Below are 26538 nucleotides of genomic sequence, written 5' to 3'. Positions count from 1 at the left end.
GTGGGGGGCAGTCCTGAGGGCCCCAACCATCCTGTTGGCACACGCAGGAGCAAAGCCCTGGACAGGAGGAAGAGCATTCAGCACTGTCTCCAATCCACTTTTATTCACAATCAGGAAATAACTTACCATACAATAACACAGGCACGCACAGCACAGTCCCGGGCACCCTCCCCTCTGGCTGCCACTGCACTAGAAGAGGCAAGACCAATCTGGGGGGCTGTGCCCCCTCCATCCCATAGGATGCTCCATCTCCATCCCAGGGATGCTCCGTCTCCATCCCATGGAATGCTTCCATCTCCATCCCAGGGATGCTCCATCTCCATCCCACTTGGTGCGCAGCCCTGCACACAGCCAGAGGAGCCTGTGTGCGATGCCGGTGCATCCCCCTGCCCTCCCACCCCATGCCCCGCCATTCCCATCCCACCCCACCCCATCCCAGCGCCCACCCTGTGCCCCCCGAGCGGTGCTGGTGTCGGCAGTCTGTACAGCGTGGCTGTGCGCTCCCGGTGCTGCGGGGCTGGGTGGGCACAAGCAGCCCCCACCCTGGGTGACAATGACAAAGTGCTGGTTTCGGAGGGCCCTCGTGCTGAGCGTCTCCGGAGCGGAGGGAAGCGGCAGATCCATCACTCCCCAGCGCCAGGGCGAGCTCGTCCCAGGCACCCTGGGGCGAGTGGGCAGCTACTTGCAGACGCTGACCCACTCGGTGATGCGGCACTCCTCGCACGCCACGAAGCAGCACCAGTGGAACTTGCAGTTGCAGCGCTCGCTGCGGGTTTGCCGCAGGATGTTGTGCCCGCGGCCGCAGCACAGGCTCTCGCAGTTGTCCATGCCCGGGCTGGTCTTGTTGCACAGGCGGCCTTGGGTGCCCAACGAGTCCAGCGCTGGCTCCCGCTCACAGAAGTCGGGTGACTTCTCAAAGTAGACCAGCTCGCTAATGCCGGCGCGGCGGCGATGCCGTGCATGGCCCGGCTCCAGCTGCCCCGCATTGCGGTTGTGAGGCCGGATGAGAGTGGCCCCGTAGAACCGGTCCTTGAGGAGGGATCCCACCAGGCGGAATTCGGGTGTCACCTGCCAGCAGGTCTTCAGCTGGCAGCTCCCTGAGGTGCCGTGGCATTTGCACTTCCTCCTCATGTTGTCCATCACCACCTGCAGGATGGACGGGAAGGCAGAGGGGTTAGCAGGGAAGATGTGGCATTTGGGGGATGGAGAAAGCAACACAGAGCTCCTTGGGGATGGGCGATGTGGGAGTACCATGTCACACCAAGAACCAAATTTCAAGCAGAAGCCAGAGATGATCACGGTCCCAGCCTATGATTTGGGGAGGCCATTGCCATGTGTCTGCTCCCACAAAAGTCAGCACTCTAGGAAAAAACACTTCTCAGAAAGAACGGTGATGCACTGGCACAGACTGCCCAGGAAGGTGACGAAGTCACTGTTCCTGAGGTGCTGAAGAACAGTGGAGATGTGGCACTGAGGACATGGTTAGTGGGTACAGTGGGGATGGGTTGATAGTTGGACTAAATGATCTTCGTGGTCTTTTCCAACCCTGATGATTCTATGATTCTATACAGTTGTGTTGGTTGAGGAATGTGGCTAACCAAGAGACAAGGAGGACCACGGTAGCTGTGCCAGGAGGAGGGGACAGTGCCAGCAGCCAGGGTCTGCCATCCCAGACAGGGATGCTGCTTTGGCCACGCCAAGACAAACAGCTCATGCCCAGTAATCCATGGGCACAGAGCTGCTGCAAACCTCAGATAGAAGCAGCTTGTGCCGCCCTAGGCTCCATAGGCTCCATCCCTGGCTCGGGGACGGAACATCTCCTGCTGCTACCTCAGAAGCAGTGAGGAAGTTAGCAAGCCAGTCCCCATGCCCCACTTTGCACCCCTTGGCCCAGAAGTAACTACATAATAAGGGAAATTAGCTCCAAATTACAAAGCACAGAGAGATGGAAGGCACTTTGAAGCACTTTGCCACCAGCTTTGTCGTGGTTGGGAGGCAATTTCCTGCACCACCTCAACCTCAGCATGCGGAGAAAGAGTTTCCCTATGGGGTTGCCTGCCCCCAGCCCCAGCAAATCCCCCTCCCACGGGGACATCCCAACTCCTCTGGGTGCCCAAGCCACGCTGAGGCTGCCACACAGCATCCCACACATGCTAATAGGATCACATGTTTATGCTCCACAGGGGCTTGAGGGGACACATGGCCCCATGCGAGGCCACATCCCCTGATGTCCCAGCTATGTCCTGGCCACCCTGCTTTGTGCTAGGTGCACTTTGTCTGTTCCTGCTCCATCCCTGGGGGAGATGCGTGCACAAGGAGTGCCTTGTTTTGGTAGGGGTGGGTATTTTTTGCAGCTTGTTTTCTTGTTTTTGAGTAAATCTCCCCGTTGCTAAGCACTTATGGTAATGAAGGTAGGTCAGGGAAACACGCCTGGAGCTCGGGGCACATGGCACAGAGGTCTGGGCTGGGCTGGAGGTTGGCTTTCATCCTGCAGAGAGACCTGTCTCCTGCTGAGAACAGCCTCTGCCTCGCAGGCCATGAGCTGTGCCCATTCGCTTGCCATGCCCTGGGTGTGCCAGCAGGGAACACCAGCTGCTTCTGCCATCCCGGGAACATGCTGTCATCATGATCCCTTCCCTCTCTTTCCACCTCCTTTCCCGTGGCTGAACCAGGAAAAGCCATATGTAAAGCTGTGGTCCTCGTGGGGAAGGAGCGTGGATGACCCACCATGGACCATCCAAGCCACCATGCCGGGCATCCCAAACCCTGCACGGCAGCATCACAACCTGCAGACAGCTGCTCCTCCTTCTGCATGGGGAGCAAAAGCCCACTGCACTTATAAGTCCCAGGAACACCTCTGCCACCATCTCTCCATCACACACCCCTACCCTGGCCAGGTCCTTCTTCCATCTCACAGACACCCGCGTTCAGCACATGCCCAGACTCGCTGGTGCTTTCTTTCACACATTCCCAGCTCCTCCCAGACACGCTCATAAGAGCTTTATCGTAGCCCTTTGTTGTGAGGGTAATGGGTAGTTCCAGGCTGCCTTTCATCCTCTTGCTCTGTGATCTGGCGGGTTAGGAGGGCTTGCAGAGCCTCCTGCATGTTATGGGCTCTTCAGTTTGCACAGGAAGCTCCAAAGCAACCAGTTTCCCTTGGGCTCTCTATACAAACTCAAGGGCATGATGACCAGTGCCCATATGGCTTGGAGGATGCTGTGCTTCACTGCTGGATTTGAAAAATGAATAGGAGTGTTTCTGCCTGGTTTTGAACCAGGGATCTTCCGCATGTCAGGCAAATGTGATAACCTCTACACTACAGAAACCCACATGCCACTGCCACTGACAGTGGCCTTCTGTGGATTGTCATCTACCCAGGCAGTGCAGGGTGTGAGCTGGTAGCCAGACATATGCTGACCCTCTCTACATGCAGAGAACCCTTGTGATGCACGTGCTGAGCATCCTCAGTGGTGAAGATGCAGTGGTTAAGGCTGGTGCATGGAAAGGGACAGTACTCTGCACATGATGGCCAAGCACTGCTCGAGGGATCAGAGCTCAGTGTTCCCACCCCAGGAGAGAAGACCGCAGAGCTGCTGCACCCAGCACTGCCACTCCTTCCTGGGGAATTCCCAGCAGATTGCTCCTTATTTGTGCAGAAAGATATTCCTAGGAGTGAGGGCATGGCATGGCTTTGTGGAGGTCAGTGTGCAGAATCCATCCCCAAGCAGTGCACTTGGCTAGACTCAACCCCAGCAGGAGCTGTGGCACCCAGGGGCAGTGGCCAGGCATGGCATCACCATCCTGCTCCCGTTCATGGCTCCCATGCACAGCTCCCACAGTCATTAAACTCAATCTCTGAAGGGCCTGCACCCTTATTTCTCCAAAGATCTGGAGCTGGGCACCCTGCCTGACCAATGCTGCCTCACTGCCTTCCCTTCCTTCATCCCTTCAGCCCTCCTCTTCCTCTTCTTTCAGCTCCAGCCTTCTCCTGCCCACCCAGCTCATGTCTCTGAAGCCATGAAGTGAGTGATAAGGCCATTGCCAGTCCCGTGCCACCATCTGCTTGCATCTGGAGACAAGCAGACCCTACAGCCCAGATCCCTGAGGTGCTGTATGGTGTCTCTCCTGTCTGTGGGCATCTCCTCTGGCAGTGAGGATGAATGCCCAGGTCGGGAACCGGAACCTGGGATTGCTGTCCCCGCCACCATCGCCCTGATGCCGCTCACCTGCCGCCCCACGCGGTTGTTGTGCAGCCTCATGCGTGAGTGGATGTCCCTGTAGGTTTCCCGAGAGTCAAGGAAATCCTTGGAAAACTTCTCCCCATAGTCCACGTCAGGGCTGCACCCGCCCCACTCCCAGGAGTCCTGGAGGCCGGGGGTCTCAGCCGGCATGTGCTCCATGTGCACACCGTGCACCATGCCTTTGCCACGGTTCATGGCCTCCAGCTGGAGCCGGTGCAGCTTGCGGCGGAAAGCCTCCTCGTCGCCCCGTCGCTTCTGGTCACAGCCACATGCCTGCAGCTTGCCGAGGGCGCAGGCATTGGAGACAGCATGCACCACACCAGCGGCCGCGATGGCGTAAGCGAAGGCGCTCTCCCGGAAACCTGCACGGATGGAGAGAGTGGGGCTCAGGGTGGGCTCATGGAGCACCAGCAGAACCCCTCTGGGTGTGCTCGTGGCCCATCCCTGAGCCCCAGCACTGGGAAGCGAGGAAGGGATGGACCCGAAAGGATGGTCACCCCCCTCCCAGCTGCAGAAATCTCTTATAAATGTGATACAACGCTGGAAAAATTGCGCATCCCCACTTTTAGAACGTGCCGTGACCACACCATGCCCTGCCAGGGCAGGCAGCTGGTTGTCATTACACGCCGGGGAGTGAGGACGTCCACATGTCATTAGCTGCAGATGGGGCGGCCAGGGACAGGGACACTGCCCAACGTGTGAGCTCGTTGCTGGTGATGCTCGCCAGCACGCATGCCTCCTCCGTGGTTCGTGGCCGACTGCTGAGCAAACGCTATAATCTTATTAAAGGGAAATGAAACGCATCTCGGAAACCTGCATTTAAAGTCGTGCTGCTCTTTTGTGTGCTAATTTGACACCGCTGCATTTAAAAAATTAACGAGGTGCTGCTTAAAAGCAACCGGGAGCCTCTCCCAGCTTCTCTTCAGTCGGACAAGCTTGCTCTGAGCCAGTCCCTTCCAATGCACAAGTTGAACAACATTTTTCATCAGGCAGGTAATGGTGCAGCTCCCAGGGAGGCAGTGCTGGTAACACATCCACACCCGAACAGCCCTGTGCCCCTCTCCATCCCCCAGCCCCTCTGCCTCCTCCCCACTCTGTGCTCCTGCCTGCCCCTGCCCATGCCCAGCTCCTCCACCTAGCACCACGCTCTCCACCCCAGCCTTGCCTTTCCGTTAGCCCCATTCTCAAGTTCCCCCAACCTAACTCCCAATTTCCCATGCAGCATCTCCTTAAAATGCCTTCTGGAGACCAGACAGAAGCACTACCCCACCCATTTTGTCTACCAAGCCTGTCTCCTTGCTGGTGAAGAGGCTGAGTTGGTTCAGTGACCTCCACAGCTGGGAAACCCATGGGGTTGAGCCCCAGCTCTTCTCCATCCCTTGCTGCCCTCCAGCCATGCAGGAGCTGACGGACGAGGCTGGGGGGGTCTCTGTCTCCAGAGCATCCATCCCCCAGGCCCTGGATAGTCAATGCTCTGGTCCCCAGGCAGCAGCTGAACCAATATGTTTCTGCATCCAGGGTCATCTCATGGTCCTTGCTCTAAGAGCCCAGATGTGGCAGCAAAGCAGTGAGCAAGGTGGCTGAAGGTGACAACCACAGACACCACAATCTGGGCTAGGGAGGATTTTCCAGGAACCACAGCCAAGCGTGGTGTGCATCAGCCCTTCAGAGGGAGGCTCTCCAGCTGCCCAAGCCACCTAAGACCTTGATGGTAACAAAGCCACCAGATCCCTCCAGGAACTGCAGAAGAGGCTGTAGCCATAGGAGAAGCAGGGAGAATGGCTGTGGGAAGCATTGTATCCTTCTGGGAAGAGAGAATGGAGGTCAAGACCCTGACAGCACGACCAGGACCCAGCCTGCCATGTACTTAAAGGACTGTTGGGCACCCACTAAGAGATCTTTCTTTACAATGTGCAAATGATGGGTCCAAAAAGTTCAGACCTGGGATGGGTCTCCATGTCAAATCCCAAAGTGGCTTCCTTAGCAGGGAAAATTCTCCATCATGGCTCTCTGCCTCTGGGCACCTCAGAGATGGGGGGCATTTAGTGGGACCCCAAGATGCACTCCGCCATGAGCACAGCAGCTGCTCCATCTCTCAGGAGGGTGTGGGACCAAGGAGGTGGTCACAGCCCAGAAGTGGCCATGGGCTCCATGGGCTCCTGGGGCAACGAGAGCTGGACGCTGTACACCATAAAACTCTTCCTAGCTCTTCTCCCACCACCTCCCACAAGAGCCGGCTGGTCCCAACATGCCGCCTCTCCCCCAGTCCCGCTCCCTCCCTCCCTCCCCTTTCCCTAATTAAACTGCAGGTGAACCTGCCAGGCTCTGGCCCCTCGCCAGGTGCTAAACGGCTCCCTGCAGATCGCGACTTGCCTCCCTGCACCTCCCAAGCGTGCCAGGGACAGCCTGGAGCCCTCGCTCCGAGCATGCAGCTCCCATCCGCCCGTGGCACTGCCAGCCAGGAGCTCCATGGGCTGCGGGAAGAAGAGATGCTGCCCATTGCCAAGGTCATTGATCATGCCCATCTCCTTGGGGGAAGATCCAGGGACTGTGGGCACCCACACAGATGCGGCTGAGCAACCATAGCACCTGAGTGTGCTTTAGGGCCAGGTGGGCAAAGTCCTCAGCTTGCTTGAGGGTAGTGAAAACCCAGCCAAGAACCCAGCTGCAGCTGTGCCTGGCCAGGCACTGTGGTCTGCGGGCACTGGTGCTTGGCTGGGGCTCTGCGTGGCCGGGCGCCGGGGTCCCAAGCTCTGGATGGCCATAACAGCACCTGCCTGCCGCACGCTGCCTGCACCAAGTGCGGCTCACAGCTGGCTGTTCCCCAGCACCTGGCTCTCCCAGCCTGGCAGGGAGTTCTCCCCTCCTTGCTGGGTGAATCAGGCTTTGGCTGGGCCCCACAGCCCCCTTGGCACCTGGATGTCTTTCCAGGGAGGACACAGGCTTGCAAACCTCACCAAGCCTCCAAAGGCTGCAAAGGAAATCAGAGGGACACTGCGCTCCAGGACACTCAGGGTGTGGTTCCCACTTCTTTCAGAGCTGTAAATAGATGGGATTGGGATGAGCCAAGAGCACAGAGAAATACTGGACTCCTCAGCACCCCTCAAGTAGCCTCTGCCCCACAGCCAGGCAATGCCAGTGTAGCACTGCGCCATGGGTGCATTGGCATGTGCAGGACCAGGACAAGGGTCACCTGCAGTGAAGCTTCTGGCATACAACCATGCATGGTGCAGCCCAGCCAACAGCCCCTGGGTACCAGGGACAACCCACAGCCCATGGCACATCTCTGTACATCTGCCCCTGCTGGCCATCAGCATCCTTTTCCCCACTATTCTGTCCAGAATAGGATTCCCACCATGCCCAATGTGAAGCCTCCCTGCTCCTTCCCAGCTCCCCAGGACTTGCATCAAGTCTATGGGACCAAGCTCCAGCTCTGTGGGACTGAACTGGGCTGGATGTATGGTGCTGAGTGCTGGGGAGATGCGTGAGATGTGGGAGGACAGGGCGGAGCAGGGAGAAGCGGGGAGAGCAGGAGGAGAAGGCAGCTACAAATAATTTAAAGTGAGGTTCACGCACGGCTGAACTGATGGCAGAAGAAGTGGGAAAAGGAATGAAAGATTAAAGGGGTCTGTCACTTCAGGTTACAAACAACGATCCTTCGAGCGCGCTGCGTTCCCAGGCACGGCAGGGATGGGGCAGAGACCTGATCCCTGCAGACCAGATGCATTAATGCCTGCGGCACGGAGCTGCACACCTCGCTTCGCCTCTCCTCCCAGCTGCAGGTGGGAGATGCACCCTACATCCCTGCTCCAATGGCTGCTCCATTCCTGTGTGTCTCTGCAAGGCAGAGCCCAGAGCTCCAGCTCCAGTATGAGGGATCTGAGTGGGCTGGAAGCAGATCAGGGCATCAGCCTTGAGACTTGCTCTGTGCCAAAATGATTCTGAGCAACCACATAGGATGGTGCTCAGAGCTCATCCTGCATCCCAAAGAGGTGCCCACCTCCCAGCATCCTTATCTCCATCTTTCTCCTGGATCACAGCAAAATGCTGGTAGCAGGAGACAGAAACATCTCCATGCCTTCACAGATGGTGTCCTGGGGCTGAGGACCTTGTGGTGCCTCTTTGCCACTTTCTGCTGGAGATTCTCACCACCCTGGTGGGATGCTAGTGGCACCTCACCTGGGTGCAGGAGCAGCTCAAGCCAGTGAGCCTGTGTCTCTGCCTCCTGAGAAGAGCAGAAGCATATGCATTCCTCCAAGACCTGGAAAAACCATGATGCTTATCAGGATTGCTGGTCCCCACCCTCCCTGCCAGGTGCTAACCTAGGCACTGCTCACTGAGGCACTGGCACTGCCACCAGTTCTGCCTTGGTCTCTCCCATCCATGGCATGGACCAACGAGCACCCTGCTGTGTGCTGAGCACCAGCCCCCATGTACAGCAAGAAGACACACTTAAGTCCTACAGATGGTCCCACCGTCAGGCCACCAGCCTGAGCTGCACTGTGCAGGCAGCAGAGCTCCCAGAGGAGCCTGCCTGTCCCCAGTGATCCAACCTCCATGCCCCACAGTCCTACAGACAGAGAGCCCTCGCTCTGGGCAGCCAATGCCAAGGCAGGACACCAAGATGATAGGCTTACAGACCTACATCTCATTGCTTCTGCTCACCATGATGCACCAAAACACTGTTCCTGTATAGGAGTGGGAGTGAGACAGGACACTCAGTCCATCCACCGAACCGAATCCCAGAGTGAGGCATCCACCTACATCTATGGGGGGGGTGGAAGCTGGAAAGTTTTGGGCAGCTCAGGACAAGGGCAAGAATGAAGACACGTGCAGAAGAGCCCAGATTTGCTGCTGCTTGCACTGGCAGACCTTCATGCTTCTTCATATCCCTGCTTTCACCTGCAGGATGCTGACCTGGTCCCCTGGGCTACAGAGGAGATGTGGAGTGCCCATGGGGAGTCTATGAGGCTCCTGAGAGCAGTTTCTGGGCAAAGAATGAGGAAAAGGAGAGAGTCCCCTTGGCCCTTACCTCTGCTGAAGATGATGCTCTCATAGGGGATCTTGTTCTTGGTCTCGAGGCTGGAGCAGTTCCAGCGCTGGTCCCGGAACTGGTGCTGGCACTCGTGGATGGCGATCTGAATGCCCTGGATGGCTGAGGCTGTCACGTCAGGATGCCGCACGCACACCTCCAGCTGCCTCCGCGTCAGCCCCGGCAGGGTCAGACACACCGTGTTGGCGTTCAGCACCGGCTCCGATGGCAGCTTCAGGCCCAGGATCTCATTGGAACAGGAGCTTGGGGGAAAAGGGAAATGTGTGAGCATGGGGTGAGCAAGGTACTGAGAGCTTGGGGAGGGCGGACACCTTGCGGGGACACATGGGAGGGGAGATGCTCCTCTCCCCACACAGTGCCTGCTGCCTGCGGGTGACAGCAAATCAGCAAGCTGCAGGTTTTTCCCCAGGCTTGTCCATCCACAGAGACTCCAGAGCACAAGATCCATCCCAGATCTGTCTCTGTCCATGCTGCACCCCATATGGCACTGATGCTCTTCACAAGGGAGGTGACCAGAGGGACTAGCCTTTTCTTGGCTGGGAAAATCGGAGATGAGAACCCTGATGCATTACTCACAAACTTCCAGCAGTCATTCCAAACCTTTCCATAGTCATATCCCAGCCCCACTGACCATGATGGCAGTCACTGCCAGAGCAGAAAGCACTGGCAGGTGGAATGGGGACAAGGTAGTGGGGTGCAGGTACTTCTCCAAGCAGAGATGCTGTCTTGGGAGACAGGGAGGTGGATGAAGTGTGGGAGACAGGAGATGAGGGTGGTATGGCCAGCACAGGCAGATGTGGAGAAGATGGGTAGGACCCATAGTGTTCAAGCTAAGGACCTGCAGGGTGCACAGCAGGTGGCAGGATGCCAAGGAGCACCCTGCACCTTGCACCAGGGTTCAGCACTTCTCCTCACTCAGGACAGCTTAAGTCTCCAGACAGGGATCCCTGTCCCCCAGAACAACCAGGAGTTGGGATCTTAGGAGGAGCAGGGTGCAGGAGCCCTTTGAAGCTCGGTTACAGAAGTGAGACTTGGAGGGGAAGCGCTGCAGGAGGGACTGCAGTTCCCACATGAAGCAGCCAGGCCCTGGGATGGAGGGCTGCTCTCCCTCTGCTCCCTCAAACCCTCCAGGTGAGGGAGAGAAGCAGCATTGGAGGCAGAGGCTGACTCCCCCAGCCAAGGAGGAAGGGCTCAGCCTGGTGTCCCTGCAGAATTAAAGCTTGGTCAGGAGAAAGGGAGCTGTCAGCATCAGGCTGTTGCTGTCTGCAGTTTCCCATCCCACCACTGCCATGGAGTGATCCATGGGTCTGCCCCAGCACAAATCCACACTGACTCCAACAGGGAGATATAGGGCAGGTGGGAGCAGAGAGGAACACAAGGGAGCACATTTGTCCATAGCACACAAGAAGGACCCTCTGCTTGGCTCTAGCTTCCATGCACACTCCCTGGCTGACACCAGCTGTGAGCACATCTGTGGCCAGCACCATCCCCAGGCCCAGCAACTTCTTCCCCAAGCACAGCAAGGACCTTATCCCCTGGTGTCCTGAGCCAGCCCCAATGCCTGCCACCTTCGTCCAGCAGCACCCTGGAGGACGGATAATGTTGTCACTCTCCCCATAGCACAAAGGGGAAACTGAGGCAGGGGCCCTTCTGTAGGGCATCAGGAGAGGAGGGCAGGTCCTGCTGCCTCTCGCTCCTCCCAGAGCTCATGGGAGCGAGGGACCCGCACGGGGCTGTCACTGTCACCGTCCCTAGGAGGACACAGCGCTCCCCCCAGCTCTCTCTCCCCTTGAAATCAGGATTTAAACTTGATTTCACGGTGACAAGCCCCCGGGTCACAGGCTGCAGCGGCTGCTGCTTTAATTAATACAAGGCCCAACGTTAACAAATTATATTTAAAGGGGCTGGAGGGAGGGGGAAGGGCGGGGGACTCCCCCCCACCAGCAGCAGCGTTAACCCCTGGCTGCCTGCAGCGCACAAGTTTCGGAGCGGGCAGAGGGGAGCTCCCACTCACCCCGAGGGAGATGGAGCCGGACGGGGGCGGTGAGTGCTGGGGGGGGCCGCGTTCTGGAAGGCAGGCGGCCCCCAGCCGTCCCAGTTCGCCTTCGGGATCGGCAGAGCCGGGTTGGGGGGGAAACCGGCCTTTTCCCCCGCCCCGGTGCGCGGTCCCCGGGTGCAGGGTCCGAAGGCACCGATGCCGGCGGCACCTCTCCCTCGACGGCGGCAGCGGCCCCCAGCGCCGCTTCCGCATCCCCCGACCTCCCGCGGGGCAGAGCGGGGAAACTGAGGCAAGCCGGGCAGCCGCTGGGGCGGCTCGTGCCGGGAGGATAACGAGAAGCACCCGGAGCGGGGGTAGCAGCGGCCCTGACAGCGCCCGGAGCGCGGGGAGCGGGGCGGCGGGGCGCGTGGGGCGGCGGGGGGGACCGCACCGGGGGGAGGACCGCAGCACGGGGAGGACCCGTGGAGCCCCCTCCGCGGCTCGACCCCGGAGCGGGACTGTGCGCGGGGGCTTGCCGGGGGTCGGGGCGCTGGGGGTGGGGGCAGCTCCTACCTGGGTACCCAGAGGCTGAGCAGCAGCGAGCAGAGTCCGTGGGCCAGGGCCGGGCGCATCTTCGCTGGGGCAGCGGCTGTGCGGGCTGCGGGCGGGCGGGCGCCTTTGGGGCAGGGGCGGCGGGGCTCGGCGCTGCTCTCTGCCCGCTTTGTTTGTTGTGGGTTGTTTGCTTGTTTGTGTTTTCCCCTCTCCTCCCTCTCACTGGCTCCCTGCGCGCCGGGGCTCGGCTCGCCGGGGCGGCTCTGCCATCCTCCCGGGATGCCCCCCCCGCCGCCTCCCGCCGCCCCAGCGCCCTCCGAGCCCGGCGAGGGCTGCGTGCCCCCCGCCCTGCCCACCGCCGCCCCGCCGCGCTCAGCCTCCCGCCTCAGCCCCCCATAGCGGCGCGGCCCGGGGGGCCGGGGGGGCCCTCGGCCGCCGCTCCCCAGGGCGCCCCGAGGCTCCGGGGCCGCGGCGGGCGTGGGCAGGGCGCCCGGGGGGGGTGGCCGGGCGAGCGGCGCGGGGGCTCCCTCGGGGCCCGCAGGCACATGGGGAGCCGCGGGCCCCCCCGCCGCCCCCCGCCGGTGTCGCCGGGCCGAGCGGGCAGGGTCGCGGCCGGAGCGCCCCGGCAGCGCTGGGCGCGGAGCGGCGGCGGCGGCGGCTCTGCCTGGGATCGCGCTGCGCCGAGCATTACTCAGCGCCCGGAGCCCGAGTCCCGACACGTCCAGACAGGAGCCCGCGGGGGAAGGACGGGGCAGAGAGGGTGGCAGCGGGGCGGGGAGGCGGCGTGTCGCACGCAGCCTGGCGGGGAGGGAGCGGGGGGAGCGGGCACGGAGCGGGGAAGAGCGTGCGGGGAGCCAGGATGGGGAGTGCGGGATGGGGAAGGGTGCGTGGGGAGCGAGCGGGGCGTGAGGGGTGCGGGGGTCGTGTGCACAGACGTTGGTGAACGGGGTGCAAGGTGAGTGTGCACGGTGCGAGGGGATCGGGGAGTGCGCATAGGGCAGGAAGCTGTGGGCATGGGTGAGTGCACGAGGAGTTAGGTGAGTGTGCAGAGGGTGTGCATAGAGCGTGGCAGAGTGTGCGTGGCTTGGGATGAATGTATGCAGAGTGTGGGATGAGTGTGCACGGTGTGAGTGTGCACAAAATGCATGTGAGTACACGGGGTGTGGGTGGGTATGCATGGGGCACGAGCAGTGATTTCATGAGTACAGAGGAGTGTGTGTAACACAGAGTGAACATGCATAGGGTGTGGGGGGAGTGTACACAGCACGAGTGAGTGCATGGCAAGAAGTGTGTATGCTGCATGGATTGTGCATGGTGCAGTTAGTGTGCATGGTGAGTGTGCAAGGAGCGTGGAGAAAATGGGAGCAATGGGGGTGAATGTGTGTGGAGTGTATGGCAGCTGTGCACAGCTGGTGGGGTGAGCGTGTGCTTGGTGTGAATGTGCATGTGTGGGGCATGCTGTTCGTGCAGAGTATTGGTGAGTGCAGTGTGAGTTGGGTGTGTGTTGCATGGGGGAGCGTGTGTGGCAGAGGGTAAACAACTGGGCCATGGAGTAAGCACGCACAGAGAGAGCTACACACAGTGGGCTGTCAGTGGGCACCGTCTGCTTTAGCGCGTCTCAATCCTGGCAGTAGAGACAGTGCTGTCCCCTGAGCTCAGTTCCCTGCCACGAAGCCCCTTGGGAGCCAGCAGGTGCGGGTCGCCGGGAGGGGCGGGCAGTGCCCCGCAGCTCCCGCTGTCCCCAGCCACCACAGCCCACGCCACGCCGGCAGCAGGCTGCATGCTTCCCCCAGGCGGGCACCGCGTGTCTCTGTGCCGGCACAGCTGCGCTGGCGGGGGCTGCCAGCTTCGCCGGCGTGTCGGTTCCTGTTTGCACCGGGGAGGAAAACGCATTTCCTTTGGGCAATGAGTTGCGAGCTGGTGCTGGGCCCCAAGGCCGTGCCGTTTCCCGTGGGGACTGTGGGAACCAGGGGTGGCATCCCCACCGAGGTCCGTACTGCAGCGGCAGAGCCTGTAGAAAGCGTCTCCCGCAGTTCCAGGGTCCCCAGTGCATGGGCTGCGGTGGCGCAGATGTTTGTGCGCTCGCTGGGATCCTGCACACAAATCAATGCCAAGGCAAACCAGAGGGGGGAACGCTTTCATCCTCCTCCAGCCCCTAACGACATAACTGCTTCCAAGAGTGAGCGTCTCACCCACATGTTCCCACTGACTGCGGGAGGAGCCCCACGTCCCACCAACTCAGTGCTGGCAGCAGAGGTGGACGGGGGGGAAGGTTGATCCTCCTGTCCCAACAATGTCCCTGGGCTGAGAGAGAGCCAGGTGAGCCAGCAAACCCCTTAAACACAGAATTAAGCATTTGTCATTGGCTTGGGAATCATGGATAAGAGCCCATGGAACTGGATCGGGCCTCTCTGAGCAGGGCTGTATGCAGAGGGCACAGGGCTGGCAAGAAATGTGGTGGATTGCTGGCACAGGGCATTGTGGGCTGCACTGCCTGGGCTAAAACACTTCAGCAATTTTTGTGGTACATGAACAGGTGCTCTATGCAGGGGCTTGGAAACAGCTATCCTCCCCTCACCACACACAAACCGCCCTCCCTCCTTTCCTCCCTCCCTCCCTCCATCCCTTTCTGTCCTTCCCATCCTCCTGCCCAGTCAAGCTGTCCCCTCCTTCCCTGCTTCTTTCTCTTTCCCCTTTGGAAGGGACTATGAAAATCTCATCCAACCTCAATGCCATGGGGAGCATCTCTCAATAGATCAGCTTGCCCAGAGCCACATCCAGCCTGGCCTTGAGCACTGCAGGGATGTACATCCACAGCTCTTCTGTGCAACCTCATACTCTTTAGCCCCTTCTACTTTGGGACAATCTATCCCCAAGCCGTACAGCTCAGAAACCAGAACCATTCCATGTTCTGGCACTGGACTCTGTGGAACCCATGGGGATTTGGGATGTCCATGGACAATCTCATGGAGGTCAGTGCAGGAGGGAGCACCAGGGAATCCCTGAGTGTGGATGGATGGTGGTGAAGAAGCACCAGCCTGATGCCAGCAGCACGGGGACCTGGAGCAGGAGGAGGAGGAAGGAACCCATGCAGCTCCTCAGCATCTTCCTACTTCCCCTGCCTATGGGACTGGAGTGACGGCTGCATGAGTCAATGTTTGGGGTGGGAACAGGATGACCATGCCCCTGGCAGTGGCATTACTCACCACAGAGCCTCCAGCATCACTGCCCACCCCCTGGCTCATGGCCGGCGACCTGCCTGGGGCTGCTTGCCATGACTCAAGTGCGAGCCACCCGGTCACACAGCCAGCCCAGCCTGTCTGCCCAGCTGCCAGGGGCTGGGACAGCCTGCAAGTTGGGGTGTTGGTGTGGCTGGGAAGAGGACCCATGTGGCGGTGAGCCCAGAGCCCTGCTTCTGGCAGGGAGAGCACGTCCCAAAGGGCCATACTGGTGGCTGGGGTGGTGATGGGGACATAGGGCTGGGCATGTGCTGGGCAGCTCAGAACGGATGGGATCCCATGGCTGTACAGGTGACATCTGTCCCTGGAGAGAGCAGGGACAGAGCAGGGTGGTGGGAGCAGCTGCCTGGAGGGGCTGGGAGGATGTGGGGACCCCCAGGAGAGCAGTGCCAGGGTGGTGGGAGCCCTGGCTGGGACTTCTCAGAGGTTGTGGATGGATGGTTTTGGGTGCTGCCATCTGAGCTTTCCCTCAGCCAAGCCAGTATCCGGGTTTCCCATCCTCCCCCTATCTGTATTACTACGAACTTTCCTAAAAAGCCTTTTTTTTTTTTTTTTTGGCCAAAACATTCTATTTTTTGGTCTCTATCCAGAGGGGATTTTTTTCCCCCAAGTTTGATTGAATTAATCTGTCTGGCTGTTTTCAGCTCAAGCAATTGAAGGGAAAATTGTTCTCATCCCATTTGAAAAACAAATAAATAAAAATGAAGCCATTAACATTACAGCATTTGGGCATTGTTGTTATTATTTTTAACCAAAATACTGTCAACTTCCCTTTTTCCCTTGGGAAGCTTTGTAGTTACACTGCCCAGCACCAAGATCTGGGATCATTCCCCCCCACACCTCACCATGTCCCTCCATACACAACCAGCCCGTGCCCACCCTCATAAGCCCCCACGCACCCCAGCCCCCCCCGCCGTGCCGTGGCTCCCCCTAGCGGCCGTCCGGCGCCCCGCAACGCGCCCCGTCCCGCACCGCGCATCCCGCGTTGCCACGGCTACGGCAGGGATGCTGCGGGGGCTATGGGGGCTATTGGGGGTCTCTAAGGAGGGTCTGGAGAGGAGAGGATCTAAAGAGCCCCGGGGCACTGCTAGGCGTCTGGGGGCTGCTAGGGAAATTAGGTTTCCCAGGACGCTGGGATCTCTGTTTTCCAGGTTCCTCTTCTTCTGGCTTTTGGGGTTTTCAGCCTCTGGGGAAATGGCAGGAAGGACACAGGTCAGACCCCATACAACAATTTCCTGCCTTCCCCAGGCTTTAGGTGGCATCCAGTCTTCCGGTGCCATGCATGTTCAGCCCACTGTGGGGAAACTGAGGCAGCCCCCAAGGAAGCAGATTGTGGAAGACTGGGATGGAGCCAAGGAACAGTGCTCCCAGCCCCAGCACAGCCTCTGCACTCTGACATCTCCCAGCGAGTCAGATTCAGAGCAACTGGGACAGTGTAGAGGGAGAACAGTGGTGACACAGAGCTAAGATACATGCAAACAAACACATGGGGTCACCGACAAATGCATGCTGACAATTTGCCATGCACTGACGGACATGCATGGAGCCACATGGGAGAACCTTTCGCACACACACAAGATTCTCACACACAGAGCAAAGGGTGAATGCATGGAATCGGATGCCCACGTGCAGGCATGACCATGTGTGGGCGTGCAACCTGAGCGTGCACACTGCAGCTGCCTGCTCACACACGCATCTTGGCACACACACCCATGTGCTCCAGGGCCGTGCGTGCGGCCGGGAGTTCCCGGGAGCCCCGTGTGCCGCCCCTCTCCTGGAGCCAGGAGGGAATTTCCAACTCTAAAGCTGCAGTTGACATGTAGATGCTCCCGCCCCAGCGCTCCCTGGGCCAATTTAATGGTTCGTCGGCACCCTGATTTCTGCTTGATGGATGGGGCAGACAAGGAGCGTGCCGCCAGGATCTGCTGATGGGCATTGCTGCTACTCCTCGCCCCGCGTTTGCCCAGCAGGGTATGGGCTGCTCAGGTTCCCCGCCTGGCACTGTGCCGCCCAGATGAGGCTGCACGTGGCCAATGGCATGCCAAGCAAATGCCTCGCATGCCACCAACCCCAGGTGCCAGCGGCACTGCATGGGGCTCTGCCATGCCAGGCCCTGCAGCAGAGGTGACTGGAGACAGAGTGAGAAAAACAGGGGATGCCGGCAACATGCACAAAGCCCATCACCACCGTGTTGGGGCGGGTGGCAGTGCCTGCTGCGGAGAGGCGAGCAGAGGGCACACCGGCTTTAAATAGCTTTATTAGACGAAGCTCCGAACTGCAGCCCCACTGCAGGGCCGTGGGGATGCTGGGTAGCGTCCCCACGCTGCAGGGACATCCAACCGCAGAGCTGGGCTCACAGTCCTCCATCCCATAAGGTCCCACTGCGTCACCTCTCTGTGTCCCTGTGCCCTCGGCACCATCCTGGGGGCGGCTCCCCAAGTGTCCCCGCCCCACGGAGAGGCCGTCAGATGCAGAGGCTGAGCTCCTGGCGGACGGAGCACTTGCGGCACTGCACCACGCAGCACCAGTGGAAGCGGCACAGGCAGTTCTCCTCCAGCACCACGGTCTCATCGCGGTGCCCACGCCCGCAGCACAGCAGGTCGCAGCCGCTCGTGTCCATGGCCGTGCTGTTGCAGACGCGGCCCCTTGTGCCCAGCGAGCCCGTCTTCCGGTTGGCAGAGCAGAAATCGGGCGAGTCGGCCGAGTAGATGAGGTCCTGCTTATCGGGAGGTTTGATGTTGTCGCCCACCGGGATGAGGGTCTTCCCATCATTGCCCCCCATCACCTTGAAGGCGCCGTTGAAGCGCTCGAGCAGGCGGTCGCCCACCTCGCGGAAATGGGGCATCTTGCGCCAGCAGGTGCGCAGCGTGCAGGAGCCCGAGAGCCCGTGGCATTTGCACTCTGTCCTCATGTAGCTGCGCACTGCCTGCAGACAGACGGCAGTGCTGAGTCCCCATTATTCCCCTGGTACCCACCTCTCTACATCCCAGTATCACTGCATCTCAGTATCACAGCATCCTGGCATCCCAGCATCCCTGCATCTCAGCATTCCTACATCCCTGCATCTCTGAATCCAACACCCTTGTATTCCTTCATCCCTGCCTCCCTGCATACCCAGTCTAGTGGTATCACCCAGGGAAGGATGGACAGAAGTCCCAAAGGACTTCCAAACCATACTGGGGTCTGTAGGGATGATGCTCTTGATGCTCTGTTCTTCACCCAAAGGAGTGTAAGGTGATGCTAAAGGGAGCAGGGAGTGCATAGAACCTTACCAAGCGCCCAGCCTCGTTGTTGTGCAGATCAATGAGTGCACGGATGTCATTTTTCCCCTTCTTGCTCTTGGCGTCCATGAACTGCTGCGACTTCTCATAGCCAAACTGCACGTCGTCCCCACAGCCCCCCCATTCCCAGGCTGTGCCCTCGGTGCCCGGCCCAGCTGTGGGTGATGGGGGTGCCCGACTCCGTGTCAGCTCACAGCCACATTGCAGCAGCTCGCCCATGCTGCAGGCCTGTGTGATGGCGTGGCTGACACCGGCCGCTGTGATGGCATACACGAAGGCTGTCTCCCGGATGTCTGCAGGGAGACAGAGGAGGACAAGGTGCGAGGTGACAGTGAGGATGCCATCCTGCCTACTCGCTTTGCCATGGGGCTCTGCCCGCCCTCCTCCCTGCTCCAGCACAGCCTCCACCCCGCAGGATTATTTATTATTAGTATTTGCTCTTGTCTCTCTCTGCTCCGGGACACAAATTCCAAGCATCCTTCCCCTGCCCGGACCTGCCGCTCGCAGCCGCAGCCAGCGGGGGATTCTGGCAGCGGGGGTGCAGCACCATGCTGGGGGGCTCATGGCTTACCCTGTGCCAGGTGGGTGCCAGGACAGGGCTGGCAGGGGGTGGGGACACATTTAATTAGGGTGGCATGGGGACAGAGGGGAAGATCAATGGCAGATGTAACTCTTTTTGCAATCCATATAGAGAGGGAAAGGGGACTTGGGGAGGTGCATCGGTTTGGTCACTGGAGTCAACTCTGATAACAGAAGCAGGAACACAGTGTCTCTTCATATCTGTGGCAAAATTTGGGAGCCTCATCTTGCCAGGAGCAGCCCCAGCACCATGGCTGCACCATGCCCCACACGTGTCCTGACCCACCAACATATCACACATGTGATAGAGATGTGTCACACGTTCTCACAGTGACCCCATCCCTGCACACATGCACAGCTGCTTGCTCACTGCAGCTCTCAGGTTGCCCCTCAGCCCTGCACTGTCACTCATTCCCTACAGCTGGGACACAGCTGGCCAGGGGATGTGTCCTTGCAGTGCTGCAGGGGAGTGCTGTGTGGTGCCAAGGATGGGCCAGGGAGGGAAGGACAGCACACGTGGCCTGCAGGAGGGCTGTTTCCACATCCCACGCCCTGAAATGCTCTCAGAATTGGGGGAGTCTGTGGGAAGAAAGGGAACTGGGCACATTGATGCTTTTCCAGCTGCACCACCTAGGAAACAGCTGTCCCTCCTCTCCCCAGCAATCAGCTCCAGGGGCAGATTCCTGGTCTTGCACTAGCACCCATGTTCTCCCCAGCACAGGGACTGATGTGGAACTGGTGCCCATGGAAGTGATCCTGCTAGCACAGCACTCTCCCCTCCGCTTGATCTCTCAGCCCCCCACCCTGGTGTTGCACTGGCGTTGGGTTGGACCAATGGATGGGTTTGGCTCATCCTGCCCTACAGCCATGCCTCAGGCACGGGAAGTGCACACAGAGGTGATGCCCCAGGGGCAGGACAAGGGGTTTGCATGGTCTAGGCACCTGCGGGGCCACCTCCCACCCAGGCCCCCTCCCCTCCCCACATAGCAGGGTCCTGAGGGAGCAGTAAATCACTGCCAGACGAGGGTGCATTCTTGGGCTGTGTGCAGCCCCGCGCTGTCTGGGAGCATCGCTAATTGCTTCATTACAACACAGGGAGACATGTCCCGGCAGCCTGGCTGCACCACAGAGCTCTGAGCAACCCCCTCTGCGTGTACACACGTCCGCACGCTCCGGCTCTGCCCCAGCTGTGCCAGGAGGTGCAAAGCCCAGGGGCTGCAGTTTTTTAAGAGTTGTGAGGCTGGACCTTACCCTGCTGCAGGATCTTGCCGAAGTACTTGCTGTGGCTGGTGCAGTTCCAGCGGCGGAAGCGGAATTGGTACTGGCATTCCCGCACGCCCAGCTTGGTGCCCTTGGCCACCTCTTGCACGATCTCTGGCTCCAGCTGGCACAGCTCCGCCTGCTTCCCTGCCAGCCGCTTCGTCTTGCGGCAGATGCTGTTGGGGTCCATGACCAGGGGGCTCCCCACTGCCCTGCAGGAGGGACAGCGAGCAGAGCAAAACCAGCACCAGGCATGGCCGGATCCACCACCGGGGATACCCAGCATGTGGGGGATGCCGTGCCCTGCAGAGCGGGCCAGGGATGGGGCAGAGCCCAAGCTGTGGGGCTGGAGGGTGGTGCTGGCTCTGCTGATCCCAGCGCGGGAGGGCAAGTCTCAGCTGGGGCCCTGCCAAAAGCAGCTCCTCGCCAGCACAGCTGGAGAGCCGTGCACGCATCTCAGGCTGGAAGGCAAAGCCTGAGCACAACGGCACGCCGCCGGCTACAGAAATTCCTGTACTTTCCCCACACATTTTGCCCAGAGTGCCCTCACGCAGCTGCACAGCTGCCGGCACCGTGCCCCGTGCCCCGTGCCGGGGTGGGCAATGGCCCAGCAGTGCCTCGGGCACAGGGCGGGCATGCCGTGTGCTGACAGCCTCCTGCCCACGCTGCCTGTCCCGCAGTGCCGGGTACCTCTGGCCAGCACGTGGCCCTGGGCCACCTGAATTGCAAAGGGAAGGTGCTGTGCCCCAGTGCTGCAAGCCAGATCCTCTCAGCCTTGTGCCAGCAGTGTCCCATCCCAGGCACTGTGTGCCATTCCCATCCCCTCCTGGTGTGGAAGCTCCCAGGCCATGTTTTTGGGTGCAGCCCCGCTTGCTGCTGAGTGCTTCTTCCAAACCCAGACAAGCCTTTATAGTCTGGCCAAGCCCCAGGGGCTCAAAAATCACAAGATGAATCTCTGTGTTTAAGTATGTCCTGGGTTTCCTTTTTTCTCTCCCTCTCTCAGCTTGGGGGCTGTGTATGGGACACGAGGCTGCAGGAACCACAGAGTCCCTCCTAAAGCCTAATTTTGGGGTGCAAGCTCTGCGCAGGCTGCCCTTGCCCCACACCTACTCTGGACCAGGCTGACCCATCCCTGGAACAGATAGGGACAGAGGTTGGGATGGGGACATTGCGAGCAGGGCTGGGTGTGGGTTGACATGTCCTCTCAGTCAGGAAAATGGGCCCTGACAGTTCAGCTGAACGTTTAAAGGACTAAAGCAATGTACAGTCTGTGAATCTGGCTGCCAGCAGAGAAACTGAGGCAAGTCCATGGGCCTGTGGAGGAGCTTGCAGCCCACAGTTTGGTGTCCTTTTGGTGGGCAACTGGAGGAGCATCATGGGACAAAAAACGCCCAGTTCCCTTCTAAGTCATCTGCAGATGGGGAAACTGAGGCATGTGGGCAGCCTGTCTCATCCAATCCCACCCCGTCTCATACCATCCAATCCCATCTCGTCCCATCCCGTCCCACCCCATGATATCCATGTGGCCATTCAAACTCTCATCCCAGGCTGGGAAGGCTCGCCTGGCTGATCCAACGGGGTGGGGAAGAAGGGGAGCTGGGGATGGGACTTTCATTAAGCGAGGACTCTTTGTACATCTTATAAAAACGATGCACGAGCCCTCGGGCCCTCAGATCAAATGCTGAACTGCGGCTCACCCCGGCCGTGCCGGATCAGAGGGGCCGGCAGGATGGGGAGCGCTCAGCCCCAGCGGCACCGCGGGGGTCCCCACCCCTGGCCATCAGCCCCGGCCGACCCGGCGAGGCGTGGGGTGGGCTGCCTAAGTCCGGTGCAATATTAATTTCCGCTGGGCTCTGCTTTTTCGTGAGGGGAGGCTTCTGGGAGCCCGAGAGCTGTTTTCCTATGTGGGGCTGGGGGGGGGGGGGGGGGGGGGAGACGAGGGCAAGAAAAATGCTGCCAAACTGCTACTGCTTTGGCAAGGGCTCCGGCGCGGGGCCCAGATCTGCCTGAGCTTGTCCTGCTCCAAGGCCTCCCGCATCTACAATTAAGGTGCCCCACCTCTGCCGCCGGGCACTCCTCCCCCTGCCCTGGCGATGAAGCTGGGTCGCCAGCGTGCCCCCCCAGCCCACCCAGGGCACTTCAGTTCTGCAGCCCCTTGCTGAGCTCGGTACCCCCATAGCATTCCTGCGCCCACTACTGGAATGGCACATAGTGGCAGCCCCTCAGAATGCGGACTGCAGTGATTTCTGCAGTGCTTCCTAGCAAGGGATTCAGCCCCCATCGCCAAAAGGGGAAAATGAGGCATGGCAGAGGACCTGGACCTGCCCTAAAAACCTTTCCTCCATTGACATGCAGCTGCCACCCTGTTGGCATCAGGAAGCCCAAGTTGCAGCTTCTGGTGCAAGCCCTGTCCTCAGGGTGACGGAGACTCCAGCCCAGTTCCGAGCCAAAATCTTAGACTGAAGGACCTGGCACAAATCCCGCTCACCCTCAGGCACCCTGGGCAGCATGGAGCAGGGCTCCTGTGCAGGGCACTATGCACAAGGAGAGCCCATAGGGTCTTTGTTTGCATGCAGGTGATGGAGGGATGCTCCAGGGATGCTAAGGTGCATCTCAGTGTTGCATTTGGCTTCCCTGCTCCTTTCCAAAAGGGCATATTTCCATCCCACTGGCCTGGGGCTGTGCTGCTGACATGCAGTATGGAGCAGGGGCATAGGGATGTCTTCTAGCAATGCTGGCTGTGCTTTGGGTTTCAGTGCACCAGATAATGTGCTTTTCCATGGAGGAAACGTGGGACCCTTCTGCAGGGTGATGAAGGCACAGTTCGCCTTGCACCCATGTCTCCATCCCAGCTAAAGGCTGCAGCAACCTGTGGTGCCCAGACAAGCCCCTGAGCCCAGAGGTGTTGCTGCACCTGTTTGCGGAGAAAAGAGCTGTGGGATATGAGCACTGAGAGCTGAGCTCCTGGAGCACGCACCCATGGAGGTGGTGGCCACAAAACTGTGTCCAAGCCTGGAATACCTTGGGATGGGAAGAAAGGGATGTTTGCTCAGTGTGACTGCCCCACAGGACAGGGCACCCACGCTGGCCGTGCCAGGGTTGGGGCATGCCCGGGATGGCCTGCAGGCACTGGGGGGCTGAGGGCAGCCGGGTGGCGGCTGTGGGTCCATTGAGCTCAGCAAGTGACTCACAGTGCTCACTCAAAGCACTGCCAGTCCAGCAGCCTGCCCTTACAGGCTCGGCCGTGCTCTGTACCAGTGTGGTGCTGGTCAGGTGGCTGAGCAAAACAGGAGGCTGCTGGTGCACGGAGCCCACAGTGTGTGGCTCTGGGGAGAGGGACCACAAATCCCTTGGTAGGGTGTAACAGGGGGAGCCCATGGGTGCCAGACAGATCAAGGCACTGCAGGGATTCTTTTCTTCCTTGCTCTGATGCTGGGGCTGTTTCTTTTATCTCTTGACTTTGTTTACCCCAAAGTGCCTCTATGAACAGCTTGGTCAGGCTGGGGGGGCTGCAGGTGAGCAGGAGCTAGCAGCAATGGTGACACATCAGCAGGAACAGCTGTGAGAGTGGCCGGGGGCAAGCGCACAGACTGGAAACAACCACAAATCCCCTCAGCCAAAATCTTGCCCTGAATATGCCTTCGGTTCCTAAGACCACAGCCTGGTGCAAACTGAGTGCCCTGCAGCACGATGGCACAGCTTCCCTGTTGACACCACTCTCCCCTCTGAATGCGGAAGGTCTGTGTGTCTGCCTGTCCCTCTGTCCCCTGCCTCTCCTCAGACACAGGGGTGCAGGGCACAGGGGATGAGCGTTCCTGTATCTTCAGCGATCCCTCTGAGGACACCCGACTGCAGTAAGGATGCTCTTTCTCAGCTCTAAGAGTTCTTGTGCCAAGGCATAACGCCGAGACCCCCACGCACGGGGGACAGCAAAGAGAAGCTCTCCCGCCGCCACCAGCCCCCGGGACGGATGGAGGGACAGCCTTTTGCGTGCGCAAAGCAGCGGGCTGAGAGCGAGCCAAGGAAATAACGCAGCTCTCAGCCGGCGGGAGGGAGCGTGCTCCGGGATGGCGCAGATGTCCGGAGGCGAGCGGTGGGGAGCAGGGAGCGCGGCACGCACCGTACCCTGCCGGGGCTTTCTGCACCGAAACGCCACGACCCGATTTAACCCCTTCCCCAGCAACTCTGCCAGCACAGCGCCGGCACCATCCGTACCCACCGAGCCCCCCCCCGCTTTGCCCCGCGCTGGTGGAGGGGATGGAGCTGCGGAATAAATCAGTGCCGGGCGTGCGGGGGAACGGGAGGGGAAAGGCTTACGGAGAGCTTTATTTTAGGGGTCAAAAGAGTGTGACAATGTGGAGACGAATAGCCTCAGATAATGAATGATAGCCCGGACGGCACGCCGGGGAGCTGGAATCTAAGCACTTAAAACCGGATAAAGACAGGCTGGGTGAAATTCTTAATAGATTTAAATAGTTCATGTTTCGACAGATACCTGGGTTTTCCGAGGCTGGGTCCCAGCTCTGTAATGAATCCCCCACCCCCTCCGGGATCCTGCGAGGCACCGTCCCTGCTGCCTTTGATGAAGGCACCATTACAAACGGGGGTTTTGTCCCCGCTGCGGCCAGGGGACGCCGTGGGGACCCTCGGGCTTTTAATTAAAGTTGACTTACTGGAGGGGTCTGGAGGCCCCTCCCTGCCCCGAAGGCACTCAGTGCTCGGGGTGCGGGGAGAGGCTGTGGGGGAGAGGCCTCGTCCCCAAAGCCTCCGCAGTTCTGACCCCAACACCGGTTTTGGGGATCCCAAACCAGGCAGCGCACACCCCATAGGCTGGCTCTGTCCCACCGCTGTCTCCACCGAAGCGGTTACCCGAGGGCTCAGTCCCCGAACCAGCGAAACCTTCGGCAATCCCCCTCCCCGTCCGCCCCCCCAGGATGCCCTATACTCACCACCAGAGCCCGATGATGTTGGCGGGGCAGAGGAGGATGAAGAAGAGCCCCAGCTGGGTCCGAGAGCGGTGCAACATTCTGCCAAGGTTGGGGGCCAGTCGGGAGAGCCGAGCCCCCTCCGAGCCCCCCGGAGGGCTGCGGGGCTGCCCGCTGCCTCCCTCCGCCAGCCCGGCGCAGCGGGGCCGGGGGGGGGCCGGGCTGGGCAGGCACCTCCGGGCGGCTGGAGCGCGGCGAGGAGGCTGCTCCGCAGAAGGAGGAGGAGGAGGGACAGGGCTGCGAAAGCATCTGCCTCCAACAGGGAAACCGGAGCCCGGGGGGACGGACAGGGCGGGCCGGGCGGGGGGACTCCGGGATGCCAAGCGCAGATCCGTGCACGCAGACCTTCGGCACGGCGTGGGCACGGACGGTGGCAGCGGCTTGCCTGTCACCACGTCCCTGCTGCCGTGCTCGGCACAGCCCTGCCCGGGCTCCTAGAACTGCCCTGCCTTGTTCAGCCTGCCCTCGAGGTGCCCGCTGCCACCTGCACCCGTTCCTGGTGCCTACTGCCCACACCTGGCAACCCTGCGGTGGCCTGGTTTCCTCTCTCCTGTGGGGTCTGCCTGTCACAAACCTGGCACTACTGGCATTGCATCAGGCTGTCTCATCTGGGGACCATGACAAGAGACACCTCCAAGCGCCTCTCAGCACCCAGATCCACTCCTCTGCAGAGCCACCCCTGGGGTAAAGGGGTGACAGGGCAAGGAGCTCCCCAGGAGCAAATAGTGCAGAGAAGGTGCAGGAGAGGAGCGTGGGGGGGAGCAGCTTGGTTAAGGTGATCTCATTTTAGGTGCAGCTGGGGCTGGGAGGAAGGCAGCCCCAGCATGGCTCCAAGCAGGCAGCAGGACCTACCCAGGGGGAGGTGAGGGGTTGGGGAGGGAGCAGGGGTGCACAACAGGGCTGGAGATGGGATGATCAATGCCCATAGGCTGCCACCTCAATTTTAACTCCCCTAAACAGCCTTGGGAACAGTTACCCGGGGTTCAGCCCAGGCTCCCCCTGTCCTTTTGCCTCCAGCTCTGCACCCCTGGGGTGGTGACCAGCCTCGAGTTCTCCTCCCTCCATCCATGGGGACACAGGGTCCTGAGCTGGGGAATACGTCTGCACTTCAGCACCGTGTCCACCTCCTGGAGTCTTTCACTTTCAGCCACCAACTTCTATCCCATCTGTCCCGTGAGTTCCTTGTTGCCTTGAGTTTAGGGGGGACACATGGATAGGCAGCTCCTGGGGAGGGGACATCCCTGTTGGGCTGACACTGTGCTGCAGTGACACACAGCTCATCTGCCACTGTGTTGAAAACGTCTGTTGTCCCCCTCCCTGAGCTCCCTGCTGCCTTCATCTGCACCGCAAAGGGAGCACGGGGCAGGTGA

The 26538-nt window shown here is 60.0% G+C and overlaps 2 protein-coding genes and 1 non-coding gene across 4 annotated transcripts; all 3 read right to left on the bottom strand.

Annotated features, from left to right (window-relative positions):
* Nucleotides 1-88: 88 nt before the first annotated feature.
* On the bottom strand, nucleotides 89-12164 carry WNT10A (Wnt family member 10A). The gene is made up of 4 exons (XM_031590520.2): nucleotides 11846-12164; nucleotides 9274-9536; nucleotides 4227-4603; nucleotides 89-1146 (listed from the first exon to the last, which is right to left on the bottom strand). Exons 1-4 carry the CDS (start codon nucleotides 11902-11904, stop codon nucleotides 679-681), a joined length of 1167 nt encoding a protein of 388 aa, XP_031446380.1. The 5' UTR covers nucleotides 11905-12164; the 3' UTR covers nucleotides 89-678.
* Nucleotides 3254-3326, bottom strand: TRNAV-GAC (transfer RNA valine (anticodon GAC)). Its single transcript has one exon. It is a non-coding gene; the product is annotated as a tRNA-Val (tRNA).
* Nucleotides 12165-15783: 3619 nt separating the features above from the next.
* Nucleotides 15784-25392, bottom strand: WNT6 (Wnt family member 6). Of its 2 annotated transcripts, none has more exons than XM_031590522.2 (4): nucleotides 25133-25392; nucleotides 20175-20390; nucleotides 18336-18637; nucleotides 15784-17989 (listed from the first exon to the last, which is right to left on the bottom strand). In XM_031590522.2, the coding sequence occupies exons 2-4, from the start codon at nucleotides 20371-20373 to the stop codon at nucleotides 17528-17530; spliced, it is 963 nt and encodes a 320-aa protein (XP_031446382.1). In that variant the 5' UTR covers nucleotides 20374-20390; nucleotides 25133-25392; the 3' UTR covers nucleotides 15784-17527. The 2 variants fall into 2 exon arrangements, with proteins under 2 accessions (XP_031446382.1, XP_031446381.1); XM_031590521.2 differs by having other exon boundaries at nucleotides 20175-20395; nucleotides 25133-25336.
* Nucleotides 25393-26538: the final 1146 nt, after the last annotated feature.

This window comes from Phasianus colchicus, chromosome 7 (assembly GCF_987193195.1).
Source record: "Phasianus colchicus chromosome 7, bPhaCol1.hap1.1, whole genome shotgun sequence".
Taxonomy (NCBI): Eukaryota; Metazoa; Chordata; class Aves; order Galliformes; family Phasianidae; genus Phasianus; species Phasianus colchicus.
Note: the sequence above shows the minus strand (reverse complement) of the source record. Positions and strands in the feature narration are given on the sequence as shown.